Below are 19,713 nucleotides of genomic sequence, written 5' to 3' on the forward strand. Positions count from 1 at the left end.
TCAAATCCTCCTTCAGTTCCTGTAGCTGGAGCTCACCTCTGCTTTCCAGCTGCATGAGGAGTTTGTTCTTCTATTTTGTGTCCACCTCAGGTCATTTACGTTCTCTAAGCAGGAACGTCTAAAGATGATGTGTGGCGCTGGTTCCTGGTTGTCGTTAAGGCAGACTGAAGCCAGTTTTCATCTCAGCCTTCGTATCCTCACAGACCGCAGATGATTGCAGCTGTTCCCTGGAGGCTGAATTCATCTCCACCAATCAGAGGTAACGTGACACCAGCCTGCTCAGCCTCTCAGAGACCATTAACCTCCTCAACTCCACTCCAGATCTTCCATCCACCTTTAAATTCTGTTTGCATTTGCAGAAAGCTGCTTCTCAAATGATTTTCCACTTCATGGCAGACAAACCGTACGTACATTGATGCCACAGTTCTATGAGCTCACTGGATGAAGGAGTCGTGTTTGGTGGTGTATGAATATTGAGTGTTGCCTTTTTGGCATTAAGGGTGGATTCACGGTGAACACAAACACAACGTATAAATATCCAGAAAATTCATGCACTAAAAAGCTCAAAACTGGGATGTCAACGAACCAATATGCCAATAACATGGAAGTTACCCATCTTAAGCATCCACAACCTGGATATTAAGACACCAGAGTGTCAATGACTAGGATAGTAATGCATCAGAATTTCAAAAACCTGGATTTCACTGCCCCAAATAATCAAAAACTTGGACATCAATGAACCAAGACACAAATTCCCTGGATATGAATGCACCAAAACATAAAAAATCTAGATGTTCATGCACGAAGATGTCCCAAACATGGATACTAAGGCATCAAATGATCAAAAACCTCGATATCAACGTCCCAGAATGTCCATAACCAGGATATTAATGCATCAAAATATCAAAAAACCGGGAAATTAATGCACCTAAACATAAAAATAATCAAGATCTTCATGCACAAAGATGTCAAAAACCTGGATATCAATGTGCCACAATGTCCCTAACCTGGATAGTAACACACCAGTATGTCAAACACCATGAAATTAACAAACTTAAGTGTCTATACCCTGGATATTAAGACACTAGAGTGTCAATATCATGGATATTAATGCATCAAGACATCAAAAGCCTGGATATAAATACAAAAAAGTGTCCATACCCTGGATGTTAATGCATCAAAAGATCAAAAACTTAGATTTTACTGCCACAATTGATCAACAATAATTAGATATCAATGCACCAAGACACCAACTTCCTGGATATCAGTCAAAGTCAAAGTCAGCTTTATTGTCAATTCTTCAATATGTACATGACATACCAAGAGTACCAAAGCATGAAAAATCTAAATCTTAATGCACAAAGACGTCAGAAACATGTACGAAAGTACCTGGTATGAAAGTACTAGAACGTCCAAGACCAGGATGAATGCATCAAATTGTCAAAAACCCGGATATGAATGCAACTCAGTGTCTATACCAAGTGTATTGTTGTACATGAGTTCCTATAATCTGGATATTAATACACTAGAGTGTCAAAAACCAGGCTGAAACACACTAACACCCTAAATAGCCAAAATATTAATGCGCCAAGATGTCAAAAACCCAGACGTGAAATGCACTGAAACACCAACAACCTGGATTTTAATGTTTGAACAGAGATGTTTAGTAATCTGGATATTTCTGCAGTCAGAAGGGAAACTTTTGTGATTAAAGTAGTAAACATTTTGCACCAAACATGCCCACGTACTGTTGGTTTTACTCCAAACCCAACAACCTGCTCAGCTCCTCTCAGACAGACTTTCATGTGTTCTGGTCTGATCTACTGGAACGTTTCCCTGCTCTGTTAAAACTTGGCTTCAGAGAGACGCCCCCTCCCAGCCTCAGCAGCCCCCCTGGATCCACAGCTCATCAATTTACTGCATTACAATCTGCACACGCATCCAAGTGGAGTTTAGCAGCATAAATTACCTCAGCATCTGCCTCCCTCTGGATCGGCCGGCTGAGATTACATCCACATCTGTGAATGTCGTTCTAACGGCGGCCTGTTTCACGCTACATGCAAAGTGTTGTGATGTTTGTTAAAGATAAACATCTCCTTCGGTCAGACTTCAGATGGTGGAGAAGCTGCATTCCTGAGGCCGTTTTCTTTTTTGGCGAGTTCCTCTTTTTACGCAGGATAACTAACCAAACAAAGACTCCCAGCTCAGGTTCCCGGCGGGGCGACACTCAAGTTCACAAACCTGCAACCCAGCAGATTTCCCTCCAAATCTGACCCAGCGGATCGCAGCGGAAAAATGCCGAGCAGAGACCAAATGTCTGCTCCTCTGGTAATTACATTACTGTCTTATTGTGCTGAGCTAAAGCATCACACATGGCATCCTCCGAGTGTTCGGCATGAAACCGACCCAACGGTGACTCACTCAGAACCAGTCTGGATCCAGATCTGAGGACGTTTGCGACGCCGCTCTGTGAAGTGACCTTATCAGCGAAATAATGATGTGATTCACTGAAGTTAAACAGATAAACTGACACATCCCATCACTGGTGGTTTACTACTTTTTTTCCACGCGTCTCATCTGGACTTCTGCTGTTTTTCACCCTGTGTTTAGTTCTGACACCAAACCTATAGACATTAGACCTACTTGGATGAGATTAGAAATTAAAACTACTTGGTTCACTTTAGGCGCCAAAGCTACTTGCTTAAATTCTGGTCCTAAAACTACTAGGGTACCACCAAAACTAAATGCTTAAGTTTAGACACCAGAACTGCCTGGTTACATTCAGGCACCAAACCTACAAGGTTAACTTTAGACATTAGATCTACTTGATTAAGGCAAAGCACCTCAATACTTGGTTAAGATTAGGCAGTAAAACGACTTGGCTAAGTTTAAGCTAGTGGTCACATTTTGGATGAACCAATCCATTAAAACCACCAGTCTAATTTATTAAGTCTTTTACCAAATGGATCAGACCCACCAGAGTTTTAATATCAGACAATACATGTTAGTAGCAGATTCTTTATGTCCTGTAAGTTGTATCTGCTTTGTTCTAGCCGAGGGTTTATCCATACTCTCAACCAGACATCTGGACCTAAAGGTGACTCCAACCAACTTCCTGTTTAAAGAACTTGTAGGATCTTTGGGTCCAAGGAAACTGACTTCTGAGTCAGCACCACAACATTTTCAGAGGCTTAGGGACTTCCAGTGAGGATGTTTGTACTATTTGATTTAAGTAGAGCATACATTGAGTCCACATGACGGCAGGCTGCAGGGTGTCTGGGGGGATGAGCTGGAACAAACCTGATCCAACTCCAGCTTCCAGAACATAAAGGATCTGTTGCTGATACTACAGGAGGTCTCAGGACTCAAAACTTGAGTGTTCTGGCAGCATGTAAAGGACTTAACAGCACATTAAGCAGGTGGTTGTAATGTGTTGGATATCAGTGAATAATCTGAGACGATCCAGGAAAAACCAGAGAAGCAGAAAAGTCAGAGAAGCAGAACTGCTAATTAGCTGCTCAAATAGCCTGGGGTGACTTTAGCCTGAGCTTCTCCACTATGTAAGGATAATCCCCAACACTCTGCACTGTAAAAATGTTAGTTTAACACAGTCTTTGGTCAAGATTTTGGGGAGACCAACCTGAAACCTGCATTCTAACATATTTTGGCCATTTTGTTACTTTTAATGTGTGTTTGGACTTATTGTCTTGTTGAAACATCCAACTGTGTCCAAGATCAACCTTCTGCTGATGGTTTTAAGTTTTCCTGAAGAACTTGGAGGTGATCCTCCTTCTTCACTATTCCATTTACTTTGTGTAAAGCTCCAGTTCCACAGAGCATGATACTGTCACCACCATGCTTGATGGGAGGTTTGGTGTTTTTGGGGTTAAAAGGAAGATCTGGCCAAGACAATCTGAAACCAGTCCGAGACCAGTCCTAAAAAGATCCAAAACCAAACCTAAACCAGTCCTAAAAATGTTCAGAATACAGTCTGAAACCAGTCCTGAGTGAGTCAAAAACCAGTCCAAAATTGGGACCAAAACCAAACCTAAACTACTCCTGAAAAAAGTCCAGAACCCGCCTGCAACAATCTGAAACCAGTCCTCATCCAGGACCAGATCCAGAGTAAAATAAATCCCAATCCAACTTTAAATCACATCCAAAACCAGGAGAATCAAGACTGAAACCAAATATAAACCAGTCCAACATACAGTCTGGAACCAGTTCAGAAGCTCTTCTAGAAAGCCCAGAGCATGATACTGCCACCTCCATGCCTGATGGTAGGTTTTGTGTCCTTGGAGTTAAAGGCCTCACCTTCAGTTTTTCTTCCATCTGACCACAGAACCTTCCTCCAGAAGGTCTTTTCTTTGTCCATGTGATCAGTGGAGCTTTAAGGTTCTGCTTCTCGCGGAAGAACTTCCTTCTTCATGGATCCTCTCAGCTCATGTTGATGTAAAACCCTGTGGACACTGACAGCTGTGTTCCAGCAGCTTCTCATTCATTCAGACCTGCTTTCTGATGATTCTTGGTTGACTCTTGAGCATCCTGACCAATGGTCTCTCAGCAGCAGGTGATAGTTTGTGTTTTCTTCCTGATGGTGGCAGTAACACAACTGGACCATGAACTTTATCCTGACGAACAGATGATTCTGGATCTGAAGTTGCTTTGAAATGGCTCCCAGTGACTTTCTGACTTGTTCAAGCCAACAAGATCTTAGTCTAATGAGTGGATCTAAAGGTTCTATTTAAACTGGATCAGAGGAATCAGTAGCTGTAGTCGATCGTAATCATTCAGGAGAAGTTAAGAGGCCATGACAGATTTTTGGGAACAGTGTACTGAGGAAACTGAGATCCACAGATTCAACACATTGTCCACCTCTAACCTCCATCCCCACGGAGCTCTGAGATACACTTTCCCCTGCAGAGCTCCTTAAACATCTCCAGCTAGAACAGAAAGTAATCAAGAGACATCAACAAATTGAAATTTCTGATTATTTACAACCCTCGCTGTTGATTAAAGGTAACGAGGATTTGAACGCATTCGGACAGTTTACGTTGGTGAGCGATGAGTATTGTGGGGGTTTATCTAGTAAAGGGGCACCATGACAAAGACTTGTGTGACACTTAATGGAGTCAAGCCAGCATTCACATTATTTTGAGCTCCTGTAGCCTGGTGGTGTCTGGAAATAGGGTGTTTTAGTGGCTCCAATCACTCTGATACATCACTGAGATCTGTTTGCTTTCTTTTTCTCTATAGGACTTAATTATGAAAAGTTGCAAAAATAAAGTTTAATTGCTGGTAATGATTCATGGACAACTTTTTTGCAGCAGATGTTTTGGGCCTGAGAGGATCCGACAGTAGAAGAAGCAGCACTAAAATCTGGAAACAGGCCGACGGAGAGGCAGCTTCTTGGTTCGCTCTCTGAAAGCGTTTGACCTACTTATTTTTATTGGCGTTTAATGGAGCTTTAAGGAGGCGACAGGCAGCAAGTGGCGGGCTGATGGAGGTGAATGAAGGGTCGACTTCCCCTCCGAAGCCGACGGACTCGGTGCACCAACGGGGTTCAAATACATGCAGGAACGTATGGACGGCGATGAAGGCTTTTACTGTGCATGTAGGCAGTGATTTAGGTGCATCAACATGCAGACAGATGTAGGCAGCGATCCAGTCGGGCCAAACATCTGTCTGTCAGAGTGATGGAGGGAGGATGGTGTCAGAGATTAGCAGAAATTCTCTCAGAGGATGAAAGAAACTCAGGGAATGAGACAAAGAAGGATGGAAACAGACATTCACACTGTGGATATCTGCAGCAAAAACACAGAAAAGAGCAGTGACATTTTTAAAACTCTCTACGGGACTAGTAAAAACGTCCGTCTTAAAAAGGTTAGGTGCTGTATGTGGTCCAGATCTGGAATGAAGATGGGCTAGGGTTGGAGAAAGAGGTTCACAGGGAACATTTGATGACAATCGTGGCATCTTTTTCTTTTCATTATAGGTCAACAGAGCTACTCTGTGCAATAAAATGACAACAAAAGCTCCTGACTGTGTTCCAAAGTGCCATCAAACAGTCAACAAGCTCTTTAAGATCATTTTGACTCTTCAGCTTTTTCAAGAACTCTTTTCCCTTTCACGTAGAAAGAAGAATCTTTTAGATGAAATTAGGTTGCAGCTGCCTATTTTAGTCACAGAGTGATTATTATCCAGATCTGGAATGAAGACGGGGTTGTAAATGCTCAAGGTTTAAGAATCAGACTAATTCCTTTGCATGTTTTCTGTAGTGCCGACTGTTGGTTAATATTTGTGCAACATTTTTGTCACTGAAACAGTCAATGGTCTCTTAAGATGCATTTCTACAAGAAGTCACTTTTGTAACGTTGAATATAATCTTTTTTTTTAAAATTCTCCCTCTGTTTGCTTGAAAGTGCTGACTACTACTACCACTGCATTTTCTAAAAAGGGTTTAAAGAGCAAACTATTCTCAGTAAAGTACAGATATAGTGGAGACTTTGAGGATCTATAAGCATTTAAAAATACACATTCTGACATATAAAATTACTTACTAACTCTAACTCTTATTGTTTAATACTGTAGAGACCAGAGAAGGCATCACTCAGGTCACAGGAAGTTCATATTGGCAAGCAGAGAACATTGTGGGAGTTTAGCTAGCAAAGGGGCACCATGACAAAGACTTCTGTGATGGTTAATGGATACCAACCAGTGTGGTCAAAGCAGAAAATGGCAAAACATGGGAAACAAAATGACAGAGAAGTGTCACAAAATGACACAAAAATGAGAAAAAACCCCAACAGAACACAAGATTGGTAAATACAAGGAAAAGGAAGGTCATGCATGTCAGAAAATGTACTGTAGATTAGCGGTAGTACCTGATTTAGCTAGCAATAGGCACCAAGACAAAGACTTCTGTGATGGTTAATGGATACCAGCCAGTGTGTACAAGGCAGAAAATGACAAAAAACAACACAAATGAGACACAAAATGAAACAAAAACAACAGAAAAGAGAAACAAAATGACAAAAATGAGACCCAAAATATAAGGAAGAAGAAGGTCGTGCATGTCAGTGTATTATAAATTAGCTGTAGTACCTGGTTGTCCCACCAGGTGGAGCCTCTTACTGTTCAACAGTGAGCATTGTGTGGGTTTAGCTAGTGAAGGGGCACCATGACAAAGACCTCTGTGGTGGTTAATGATCAAAATAGTTACAGTAGCATATGGATTAATATCTGCTGTAATGAATATAACTTATTGATTTATTGTTTATTGATTAATGAGGCTGCCATCTATTGATGAGTGTTCAGAAAGAACATTTGACTACAACCATGGCCTCTATTTTTCATTATAGGTAAACAGAACTACTCTGTGTGATGAATAGTGACCATAAAAGCTCCCAGCTGTGTTCAAACGTGACGTGAAACGGTCAACAAGCTCATTAGGATCATTTTGACTCTTCGACTTTCTCAATAACTCCGCTTCCTTACAGTGAAAAGAGGAATCTTTTAGTCGCAGTTTGGCTGAAAGTGCCTATTTCAGTCACAGAGAGATTATTATAATTATGCAGCAAGAGGCTGTTTAACAAGAGCTTAAAAAGGAACAAACACATTTTTACACACTGGTGGTGTTTGTGGATCCAGGATCTCTGGGTTTGTCAGTAGAACTCAGTCCGGTCTTGTTTTTGTGTGTGTTTTAACTTTAATCTTGTTTGACTTTAACATTTTACCCTGTTTTCCTTTGAGAGAACCACAAATGAAATCAGATTTTTGTGACAGCAGGCTTGTATTTACTTCTATTTTTGGCAAATAATTATGTGTAAGAACATGTGGAACTTCAAACGTTCTCATTGCGTTTAAAATTAACGACGCGGCATCAGAATTGAAACCAAAGTTCGTGTTTGGAAGCGATGTTCTGGACGAGACACAAACTCTTCCCCTCCTCCATAAAGCAGAACTTCCAGCGCCGTTTTATTCTGTTTCATGTCTCAGATAAAACGCATTTAGTCCGGCCGTAAAGCAGACGCTTCGCACATGTGGAGTCCGAGAGTCCGTTTATCAGGAACAGACGAGGCAAAAATGTTCCTCGCTGATGTCTGCTCGAGTGTCAACAGATCCAGATCATCGGACAAATTTAAAACATGAAATAACAGGAAAAAGTCCAGAAGGAGCTCAAGAGAAAGTTCTATCTAAAGGCTTCATCCGCTGAGGACAAGTTTCAGTACTTACTTTGGGTAGTTCATGCAGTAGAGTGTGTAGATGTCAAACGCTTCACTCTGAAATAAAAGAAAGGAAGTTTCACAGCTCAACACCAGGTACAACATAAAATGCAATGACGAGACAAAACTATAGATAGGTGTCAATTTTAACATTTTTTAAATGCTGGAAGTTTAGATTTGGATGACTTTTTAATCCTTAGAGCAAAATTAAGTTGTTACAGGAGCTTGGATGTTCAATAAAGGGGTAAACAAGAATACAATGCAGAATATTAGGGTGTAAGGTGAAAGAAGAATAAAATATAAGAAAAAATATAATGTAAAATCAAATCTAAAATAAGAAATAAAATGAAATAAAAATAAGTTAAAATAAATGAAATAAAAATGTAAATAAAGATGAAATTCAATAAAAGTAAAATAAAAATTTTATATATATATATATATATATATATATATATATATATATATAAAGATAAAATATAAAATAAAATATTAAATAAATCCGGTATAAAAATTAAAAGAAAATATAAAAAGAAAAAAAGAAAACAAAATAAAATAATCTAAAATAAAATATGAAATAAAAATACAATATAAAAGTAAATTAAATAAAAATATAAATTAAAAAAATAATATAATACAAAAAGACAAAATAAAATAAAAATGAAATATGAAACAAAATACAATATAAAATGAAAATCAAATCAAATAAATATATAATTATAAAGATAAAATAAAATATAGATGAAATAAATTAAATACAATAAAAATAATAATAACAAGAAAAAAATAAAATAATGAAAAATAAAATAAAGTGAAATAAGATTCAAAATATATATAATATAATACAGAAAAAAATCAACACAATCTATAAGGGTGAGACAGAAATGTGTAAATGAGAATGTGCTTGGAAGAAGTAGTTGAAAAACAAACATCTATTTTCTGTGCAGCGGTTTTCCTCTGTGGGTCGCAGGATCCTAAATATCCTCCATTCATTTACAAAACAGTCATGTTCTGCTTTTTTCTCTGCTTCCTTTCAGTATTTAAACACTAAAACTCACATCTGATCTCCTCCATCATCTCCTCTGAGAAATGAATCTTAATCTGTTCTTGCTGCCAGTTTCCATTTTAATTCGATTCATCGTCAGGAAGCAGTTCGGTATTTATCTCAGCCTTAGCTCCTGTTCAACCACAAACTCCTCTCACTTCCTGTCGGTCGGTCAGAGGTCGCGGAGAAAGACTTCGTTGTGCGAACGGGTCTTAAAATAACTCTGGGAACCTCTAAGTGTTTAATCTAATGTCCAACGCTCTGAAAGGAAACCTCCCGGAGTTCAGATTTCACTGAAAAACATCCTCACATGACGACCAGAGGCTCAGCGGCCTGCAGGGAAGGAAACTAAAGTGGTAGCGAGATCATTATAGGACAAAAACACGAAGCAGAACGAGCAAAAAACATTCATAGAAGCATAACCGAAGCTACTACGATGACATCATCACCCAGAGAGCCGCTCTCTGATTGGCTGGTTGTTGTACATGATGTCATACTAGTGGATGGAGGGGATTTGTGTTTGTTTTTTAGAAAAGTGTAATTTGGACATTCTCACCCAAAAGTTTTGTTGGGCCACATTTCCGCCTTCATTTTTTAATTTCCTCACGTGCAGCTGCCAAAATCCAAACGACAGACCAGAGATAAAGTCGTCACTTTCAGTCATTAGCGGCAGTTTGCACCAGAACTGAGCCTTCTGCGCATTTTTAAAGTTAAATGAACCTCTAAAAGTTTGTTTTTGTGTGTCAAAAGTTAGATTTTTTGGAGTTTTATCCATGAAAATAGGAACCTAAAATGGCTCCAACCATTCCTGTTCATTTGGGGTTATTAGAAAATCCAAAAAACACAAACATTTTCGAAGTTTTTTCCTTCAAATTGCTTTTCAACATTTCGTTTTGGTCAGTTTAATTTGGGCTTTTTGATAAGACTTCACACAAAAAGGACTCTTTCATGTCAAAGTGAAAATGCACCAATTAGTTGACTCATTTTGCAGTGAATATTTTTACTTAATTGACAGAATTTTGTACAAATCTGCTTTCAAATTGACACGAATGAATCTTTTTTGGGTAAATTCTTTGGGTAAAAAAGCCATATTATAGTGACCAGGATTCAAAGTTGAAAAGCAAGAAAAAAGGGAACCTTTCAATATTTTTTATAGGCGCTGGACCTGTCCAAACCGGAAGAAGAATAACGGTACAGAAAGACAGTATTGGTTCCTGACGTGTTTTATGAATGAATGTATGTATATATTTTGAGAACACCATTGGAGAAAAAAATGCTTAATGAGCTCTTGATGAGTCTTCTAGCATGAAAAAAACACCTCATGGATGTCTTCAGGTCAAAAAAGGAACTTCACTTTCACAGTGTTGTTGTTTGAGTTTTAAAAAATGCTATTTAGACATAATAAAAACTGAGGGTGTTAGAAGCAGAGTGGTCTAACCCACCAAAAACCCAAGCTTTATATTGTTTCTAATATTTTATGGTCTAGTTTTTAGTGTCAGAGTGGTCTAACCCACAACCCAAACACAGCATTACAGTGGGATGTTAGACCATTCTGGAAAACACCAAACTTTGAACACATTTTTCTCCAGAACTACAGAAAGTGGATCAGACCACTCTGATTCCAAACCATTCATGCATGTTTAAAAGCTGGAAATGGACCCAACTGGAAGAAAACATCTTGAAGGACAAAGTTTCTTATAGCAACAATAGAAATACCACATTTTCTACCAAGTATTAGCGCTGTAAAATCACCTCTAAACCCATCAATTCTGACACTAAACTTTCATTCTGGGAACGTTAACAGATCTAGAAGAAGGAATCTAAGGAAATTAGAACGTCTTTCGTCAATCTATATGTTAGATTTTGTTATTTTTGGGTTTAAATTGTGTGGGGATCATGATCTCTATCAGGTTTGATTCATGGCTGTGTTGGAACAATGCGCCTGCTGTCCGACATGTTTGGGTTCATTGGGTGTCGGCTGACGTGCAGCAGCAGCAGCAGGTTCTGCAGAAGGATGTTTGTGAGGTGGAGGTTGAGTTTAGCCGTTCGCGGTTTGCTGGGTGTCGTGTTTTGTCTTTCGCACAGAGCTGGACTGTACTCACCCGTTCTACGAAACACTCGGCGATGGCGGCGGCGTGAGGACTCCTCTCCAGATCCTCCAGCAGGTCGCTGCAAACACAAACGCAGAAGAAGTTAGTCCTGGTTCTAGTCCTGGTTCTAGCAGGGACATCCAGGTTCAGGTTTATGGAAGAGCTGTCAAAGTCGTAGCGAAGTTCAGCTCCTCAGTTGTAGGAGATCCAGAGTTTGTGCCGGTTTCATTGGACTGAATCACTTTGATCCAGATACAAACTTCGCCAGATCTTCAAATCCAAACTACCACGACTATAATTAGAACTACATGACGAAACGTAGACTAGCCACGTGAGGAAAACAGGACAGGAAGCACAGTTCAGAGTCCAAACACCAAAACATCTCCTTCCATTTTCAGTTTCTTTCTTCCATCTGATCTACAACAAATAAACACGACTCAGAAATACTTTAATATTCTGGATAGATGTCTGATAATAGTTAACTGAATAAACAACATTCAGAGTTTAATGGAGGCACTAAGTCTGAACACTGTGCCTAAATAATATTATGTGATGAATGGAAGTTTAAACATTATTTTTTTGTTCTTTCTATGTCTTTATTATAGAAATCACTGAAGGGAATGGGGGACACTAACAGTAACAGCAGGGTGCTTCGTGGACCCATCCATCCACTTTGATTTCACAACAACATCACCTTATGTTCTTTTGCTTTGTTCGTAATGAACGCAGAAAAACAAAAAAACAAAACCTGCTTTAGGTTCAGGTAAATAAATCTCAGTGAAATGTACTGAGCTGTGATAGTCCTCAGCTCGTTGGTCTAGGGGTATAATTCTTAAAAATTTCAGTCCAGTGTTTTGTTGACCTGTCCATCCACCCCAGTCACTTTATAGGAACTTTGTGTCACATGTCACCTGACAACCATTATAATATCTCTACTAGTATTAAAGTTATAATAGATATGATGGATATTGAAATACGAAACATTGTCATCAATAGGAACAACTTGTTGAACGTTTTCAGACACCCAGTTCTCCTTGGCTCATTGGTCTAGGGGTATGATTCTTGCTTTGGGTGTGAGAGGTCCCGGGTTCAAATCCCGGATGAGCCCTTCTGATGTTCCACAAAACTCTTTGTGTTGCTACAAGTGTTATGTCGACACAATAGCTTCTGACTGTACAAGTGTCTAATTTAAAAGTCCAGGATATTAACAGGCAAGAGCATCAAATATGAGAATACTCTTGCACAAAAGTGTCAAAAATCTGAATATTAATGAGCCAAAACATCTATAACCGTAACTTTAATGTGCACAAAAGAATCAATAGCTTCGATAATAAACCAAAGTGTCAATAACCTTAATTTTAATGTGGAAAAGTGTCAATAACCTGGATATTAATGAAAAAACATTAAAGTCCTGGATAATAATGCACAAAAGTATCAAATATGCAGATATTAACAGGCCAAAGTGCCAAATACCTGGATATCAATGTACAATAGTGTCAATACCTTTGATATGAACACACAAAAATATCAACAATCTAAACGATCATGTGCAAAAGTGTCAATAACCTGGATTTTTACACGTGAAAACATCAAATTTCTGAACAATCCATCCACTCCAAACACTTCAGTATCATAACATTACCGAAAAGTCAGATTTTAACCCAAACCAGGTCATGTTGGTGCCTAAATTTAACCAGTTGCCTAATATTCAGAGTTTGGCATGCCTTCATTCTTGTTTACTTCAACATACACTTAGATTCCACTTAAAACATCACTGAGAATCAATCTTAGTTGTATAGGAGTGTGGGTCTAACAGATCATCCTAAAGGTGTCAGCTGGGGTTCAGTTAAGTTTTTCTACACCAAACAGGGTAATCATTGACAAGGTTCAAGAATATTTCTTATAATAACTGACTCACCCTTTAGACACATGATAATGCTGCAGTAAAAGTTGGATTTGGTTGTAAAGATGACAAATGTGCTGCACAAACAGCCAGTAGGGTCGATTTTTTAATCAGAGAATGACGCTCCAGTACATTAATCCTGAACCATTCCATGTTGGGTCTTGCAGGACCTGCAGGATCCAAATCCTCCAGCTTGAAAGTCCAAAATACAACAAGCCACATTTCTCCCACAGTAGAAGTCTGGTTCGCAGCCAGTCTGATTTGCCGGGAGCCATGGAAACTATAATAAGTAACAATGCTGTTGTAGTTACTGTACGGAGCCTAACAGAGTCCACATGAAGGTTAGTGTGACACCGAGCCGGCTCCAGAACCTGCAGACTGTTTCAGCTGGCAGACATTCATCCTGAAAACTTTCCCACAATCCCTCCTCCACTCTGCCAAGTCCTGAATAAAAGCCTTTTCTTTATCTCTGCATCTTAATTCTGCTCTCCTGGTTCCATTTTCCATCTATTACACACACAACACACTTTTTAAAATGCAGATGTGTTTAATAGCTGCTACAGATATTCATTACTGGAGCTCCCAGAACCCGTCACCGGTGGATGTTTGGGCCTGAACCCTGACCAGGACTCCAGACTGGAATCAAACCCCACCCTCCGTTCTGCTGTTTGGTTTTTACCACCGTAACTCTGGGTACATGTGTTCATTGGCTGGTAAATGAGGATATGAAACACTGAGGCTCTGTTAAACCGGCATACAGGACAAGACTGGATCAATCTAGATCACCTCCTATTGGACGTAAGACAATGGTGTTTAGTCTGAAAAGACATAAAAAAAAACAGGTGCATGCAGTGATGCAGGTGTAAAAGAACATCATCTGTGCTCTGCAAGCCACCATTTTGCTTTCAAGGCCTTAAAAGCAAACTTCAAAGTGAGCGTTCAGTAGATTAATGGGACACTCAGAAACACAAGGAGGCAATTCTTGACTCGTTGGTCTAGGGGTGTAATTTTTGCTGAGGGTGCGAGAGGTCCTGGGTTCAAATCCCAGTTGAGGCATTAATGGAGTTAAATGTAATATTAACACAAGCTTTTGATGCTAATTAGAAACAATCCGCACACTCTTGTCAAGTGTTTGTTGTCCTCTCCATCCACCCCAACTGCTTCGTTCATAATTAATACAGTAAAAGCAACAACTAAAGATCACGGTTTATTTTATCAGTGGGAAAAGTACATAAAAAATTTAAATAACAATAAGGAGTTGATTTATAAAGACTTGTTGGTCTAGGGGTACAATTCTCACTTAGAGTGTGAGAGGTCCTGGGTTCAAATCCTGAAAGAGCCTTTAATGGGAACAGCTGCAATATTAGCTCAAGCTACGGGGAAACAATCTGTGGTGTTCTGCTGACCCATCCATCCACCCCAATCACCTCTGACTTTATAACCAAATCACCTGATGTCCTCCTTTGCTTCCATAATAACTAAAACAGAGAAAACCCACTGAAGATCATGAGTTAGGAAAAGATACCTCTATCTCTAGCAACTGGTGGTTAAAGATATCGAACACAATTATGAATTTTTATTAAGGACACAAAGTTGACTATTGGTTTCGAATGGAAAACAAACAGCCATTTCTAAAGGTAAAGTCCAAAGTTGTGTTCACCCATTCATCCATCCCAAGCACTTCATTGTTGTCAATGTCACCTGGTGTCCTTTGGCTTCAGACATAATTATATAGAAAAAAACAACAGCTAAAGATTATGGCTAAGGTTCAAATAAAGAATTCTGTTACAAGAAGCAAGTCGGCTAATGGTATCCTATCAATAGTGGGCCTTGGCTCGTTGGTCTAGGGGTATGATTCTCGCTTCGGGTGTGAGAGGACCCGGGTTCAAATCCCGGACGAGCCCTTATTGATTACCTTCAATAACAGCACAAACTGTAGGAAACACGCAGTGTTTTATTGACCCAACTATCTCCAACTCGAAAACAATGTCACCTGATGACTTCCTTGATTCAAGATCGTGGTTTACGAAACTGGAAACAAACAGCGATCTCCAAAGTTGAAGTCCAGTGTTTTTATGGGTCATCCATCCACTGCCAACCACTTCAACAACATCAGAGTATTATTAGTAGGAGAAGTAGTAGTAGTAGTAGTAATATAAATACGCATTAAAATGACAGCAAACTACTGCAGTCAAGATTAACAAGTTGACTTTTTTCATACAAACAGACATGTTGGTCTAGGGGTATGATTCTTGCTTTGAGTGTGAGAAGTCATGGGTTCAAATCCTGGATGAGTCCTTTGGATGTTCCATGAGCTGTTTGTGCTGCTGCAAACTAGAAAAAATCTGTTCTTAAAGGTTTTGTTGACCCAACCACTTCTGACTTTAAAAGTGTCAGTCCAGTGTTTTCGGAACCCATCCCTTTACCCCAACTACTTTGGAAGATGGACGTAGCCACTGTGACATCACCCACTGGTTTGTAGAGTGCTCTTTTTTAGAGATTGGCATTTCACCTACATGTACACTGAGATGCAAAGGAATCGAAACCGACTTTTATAAAAATGCTGTTGTATAGTTACACAAATAAGTGTCAATAACCTGAATTTTGATCCACAAAGCTGAAAGTAACCTGGATACAACTGCACACGAATGTGGAAAACCTGGATATAAATACAGAAAACTGTGAATAATGTGGACAGTAATGCACAAAAGTGCCAAAAAACTGGATATTAACTCACAATAATGTAAATAACGTTGACATTAAGATGTAAAAGTGTAGACAACCTTGATGCTAATAGACAGTTGCCACTATGAATGCTGGATTTGACTTAAAATTTAAGGGCATGCCTGTATAGTCATGACCTGTCAGTCACAAGGAAACCTCGCCCTAAAACACACCTCACTTTATCATCCAGCTTCTTCTAAATGGCATCATAATTCACTAAACGAACACTGTAATGCATAGGAAGAGAAACTAGCAATTGAGGCAAAAAAAAACCTATGAAGAAAATATTTACTGAAGTAACAAATCAACTGAGAAGTTGGTTAGACTTAAGTACGATCAGCCAGGAGTCGCCCCCTGCTGTTGGTCATTAACAAACAGGTTTAAGGTTTCAGAACTGGGAAAAGAGTGAAAAATCCTGTTAAAAAAGTCCTAACATCAAGATGGACCAGTTCAAAGCTGTGAAAACACAGGGGTGTTCACAGGTAGTCTGCTCCATAAATACTGGATTAATCCCAGGAGGAAGCAGAACATTTTGGCCACTACAGAACTATTTAATGCAGAGGAGTCGCTTGTCTTCCTGACATCGTGTTGTTATGTTTTAATTCTGCTGCATGAGAGTTTTCATTCTGCTTCGATGAATCCAAACGAGCAGCTATAGGTCTGCTAAACGTCTGGAGAAGTCAAACTGAACATGTATATTCATGAAACATTTCTGTTTGCGGGGGTCAGTTCACTCGTCTCCATCTTTGGTGTTTTCTGTGTTTGTCTTCATGTTCTGAAAGCTGTTCATGGTCAGCAGGGAAACAGAAGCTTGGCTCTGTCGTGTTTATACAGTATAGGCAGTAAGTGTGTAATTTATGTGCAGCCGTATACTTCATAAGGTTGTACTTTGTACGAGAGAGGACTTTTTAGGACCTGTGGGGGTTCAGAACCTGTTGGCCACCGATTTGAAACAAAAAAGTGAGTTATGGAGAAACTGGAAAGAAAAACAGGAAAAGTATTGTTCGGCCGGCTTTCACAACAGCAGCAGCCAAGTGACGCAAAGCAAAGAATGTTAAATTATGGCCTTTCTTCTGTAAATGAAGCGGGTCATATATGTAGAAAAATACTTCAGAAAGTCTTTAAGGTTCCAGCCGTCACATTGGGTTTCATCTACATGTAGCTGGGAACACGCATCACTTCCTGGATCCATGAAGTAAACCCAACATTAGGTCATCGCTTTGGAACTTTCAGCTTCATTTTTACACAGTTTTAGTCCATTTAAAGCCAACGCACTTTAACCAAGTCATTTAAAAGTCCATCCTTACTCGATACAGGCGAATGATTTAACTCATACTACAATTACACTGGCGGCTAATCAAATCAGACTACTGTGGTTAACAGGAAAGAGCAAAAATGTGGGCTCGTTGGTCTAGGGGTATGATTCTCGCTTTGGGTGCGAGAGGTCCTGGGTTCAAATCCCGGACGAGCCCTTAATCATTAATAAATGTTACTCATGAAAATATTACTCCAAGCTGTTGTGTTGCTGCTAATCAGACACAATCAGTGACCTGCTGTGTTAAACCGGGGTGTTTTGTTGACCCAACCACTACGATTCTCGCTCTGGGTGGAAATCCTCGACGAACTCCAAATGTAATTTTGTTGAGTCCTCCATCTGCACCAATCACCTTTGACTTCATAACAATATCACCTGATGTCCTCCTCCGCTTCCATAATTGCTCAACTGATGTGTACTAACTGGTGGTTAAAGATATCGAGCGATTATGGTTCAGGACAAGTTGACTATTGGTTTCAATCAGAAGACAAACAGCAATTTCTAAAGGAATTTTGTTGACCTGTCCATCCACCCCAAGCACTTCAGCATTGTCAGAGTCACCTGGTCACCTTTTATAATTAATATAAAAAAATAACTAAAGATTATTGATAAGGTTCAAATAAATTCTGCTGGTACTAAAATTAGGGGTGACAAGAAACAAGGTGCCAAATGGTTTCATAACTACCGAGGTCCTTGGCTCGTTGGTCTAGGGGTATGATTCTCGCTTTGGGTGTGAGAGGTCCCGGGTTCAAATCCCGGACGAGCCCCTAATAGGAACAAATATAATATTAACACATGTTACTGGTGCTGCTACTGATTAGCAACAGGTTCCTGTGAAGTGTTTTGTTGACCCATCCATCCACCCCAACTTCTTTGTTTTATAATTAATACAGTAAAAGCAACAACTAAAGGTCATGGTTTAGGTCCACACTACGGTTTACTAGAACCATAAGTGCATAAAAATTTTAAATAACAATAAAGAACTAGTGAAGCATGGCTCGTTGGTCTAGGGGTATGATTCTCGCTTCGGGTGCGAGAGGTCCTGGGTTCAAATCCCGGACGAGCCCTTAATCATTAATAAATGTTACTCATGAAGATATTACTCCAAGCTGTTGTGTTGCTGCTAATCAGACACAATCAGTGACCTGCTGTGTTAAACTGGGGTGTTTTGTTGACCCAACCACTCTGACTTCATGAACATGTACCCTCCTTTCCTTGATTTCATTCATAATTAATACAGATTAATACAGGTACTGGCTCGTTGGTCGAAGTACGATTCTCGCTCTGGGTGGAAATCCTAGACAAACTCCAAATGTAATTTTGTTGAGTCCTCCATCTGTACCAATCACCTTTGACTTCATAACAATATCACCTGATGTCCTCCTTCGCTTCCATAATTGCTCAACTGATGAGTACTAACTGGTGGTTAAAGATATCGAGCGATTATGGTTCAGGACAAGTTGACTATTGGTTTCGATCAGAAGACAAACAGCAATTTCTAAAGGAATTTTGTTGACCTGTCCATCCACCCCAAGCACTTCAGCATTGTCAGAGTCACCTGGTGTCCTTTGGCTTCAGTCATAATTAATATAAAAAAATAACTAAAGATTATTGATAAGGTTCAAATAAATTCTGCTGGTACTAAAATTAGGGGTGACAAGAAACAAGGTGCCAAATGGTTTCATAGCTACAGAGGTCCTTGGCTCGTTGGTCTAGGGGTATGATTCTCGCTTTGGGTGCGAGAGGTCCCGGGTTCAAATCCCGGACGAGCCCCTAATAGGAACAAATATAATATTAACACAAGTTGCTGGTGCTGCTACTGATTAGCAACAGGTTCCTGTGAAGTGTTTTGTTGACCCGTCCATCCACCCCAACTGCTTTGTTAATAATTAATACAGTAAAAGCAACAACTAAAGGTCATGGTTTAGGTCCACACTACGGTTTACTAGAACCATAAGTGCATAAAAATTTTAAATAACAATAAAGAACTAGTGAAGCGTGGCTCGTTGGTCTAGGGGTATGATTCTCGCTTTGGGTGCGAGAGGTCCCGGGTTCAAATCCCGGACGAGCCCCTAATAGGAACAAATATAATATTAACACATGTTACTGGTGCTGCTACTGATTAGCAACAGGTTCCTGTGAAGTGTTTTGTTGACCCGTCCATCCACCCCAACTGCTTTGTTAATAATTAATACAGTAAAAGCAACAACTAAAGGTCATGGTTTAGGTTCACACTACGGTTTACTAGAACCATAAGTGCATAAAAATTTTAAATAACAATAAAGAACTAGTGAAGCGTGGCTCGTTGGTCTAGGGGTATGATTCTCGCTTCGGGTGTGAGAGGTCCCCGGTTCAAATCCTGGATGAGCCCTTCACAGGAATGAACTAATTTCAACACATTAGATAAAGTGTGA

The 19,713-nt window shown here is 39.6% G+C and overlaps 1 protein-coding gene and 7 non-coding genes across 8 annotated transcripts in view; 7 read left to right on the top strand and 1 right to left on the bottom strand.

Moving 5' to 3' along the window:
* plekhg2 (pleckstrin homology domain containing, family G (with RhoGef domain) member 2) overlaps positions 1-19,713 on the bottom strand; it is a 102,371-nt gene that overhangs the window by 16,883 nt on the left and 65,775 nt on the right. Inside the window, exons 5-6 of the mRNA XM_022210581.2 lie at positions 11,370-11,436; positions 8,236-8,282 (exon numbers count right to left, since the gene is read on the bottom strand). Of these exons, the coding sequence (XP_022066273.2) occupies positions 8,236-8,282; positions 11,370-11,436 (114 nt within the window). The remainder of the gene's footprint in view (positions 1-8,235; positions 8,283-11,369; positions 11,437-19,713) is intronic.
* Positions 12,394-12,465, top strand: trnap-ugg (transfer RNA proline (anticodon UGG)). Its single transcript has one exon. It is a non-coding gene; the product is annotated as a tRNA-Pro (tRNA).
* On the top strand, positions 15,093-15,164 carry trnap-cgg (transfer RNA proline (anticodon CGG)). Its single transcript has one exon. It is a non-coding gene; the product is annotated as a tRNA-Pro (tRNA).
* Positions 17,385-17,456, top strand: trnap-ugg (transfer RNA proline (anticodon UGG)). The gene has a single exon. It is a non-coding gene; the product is annotated as a tRNA-Pro (tRNA).
* Positions 17,995-18,066, top strand: trnap-ugg (transfer RNA proline (anticodon UGG)). Its single transcript has one exon. It is a non-coding gene; the product is annotated as a tRNA-Pro (tRNA).
* Positions 18,295-18,366, top strand: trnap-cgg (transfer RNA proline (anticodon CGG)). Its single transcript has one exon. It is a non-coding gene; the product is annotated as a tRNA-Pro (tRNA).
* Positions 19,001-19,072, top strand: trnap-ugg (transfer RNA proline (anticodon UGG)). Its single transcript has one exon. It is a non-coding gene; the product is annotated as a tRNA-Pro (tRNA).
* Positions 19,300-19,371, top strand: trnap-ugg (transfer RNA proline (anticodon UGG)). Its single transcript has one exon. It is a non-coding gene; the product is annotated as a tRNA-Pro (tRNA).

The sequence above is a fragment of the Acanthochromis polyacanthus genome, chromosome 13 (genome assembly GCF_021347895.1).
Source record: "Acanthochromis polyacanthus isolate Apoly-LR-REF ecotype Palm Island chromosome 13, KAUST_Apoly_ChrSc, whole genome shotgun sequence".
Classification (NCBI taxonomy): domain Eukaryota; kingdom Metazoa; phylum Chordata; class Actinopteri; family Pomacentridae; genus Acanthochromis; species Acanthochromis polyacanthus.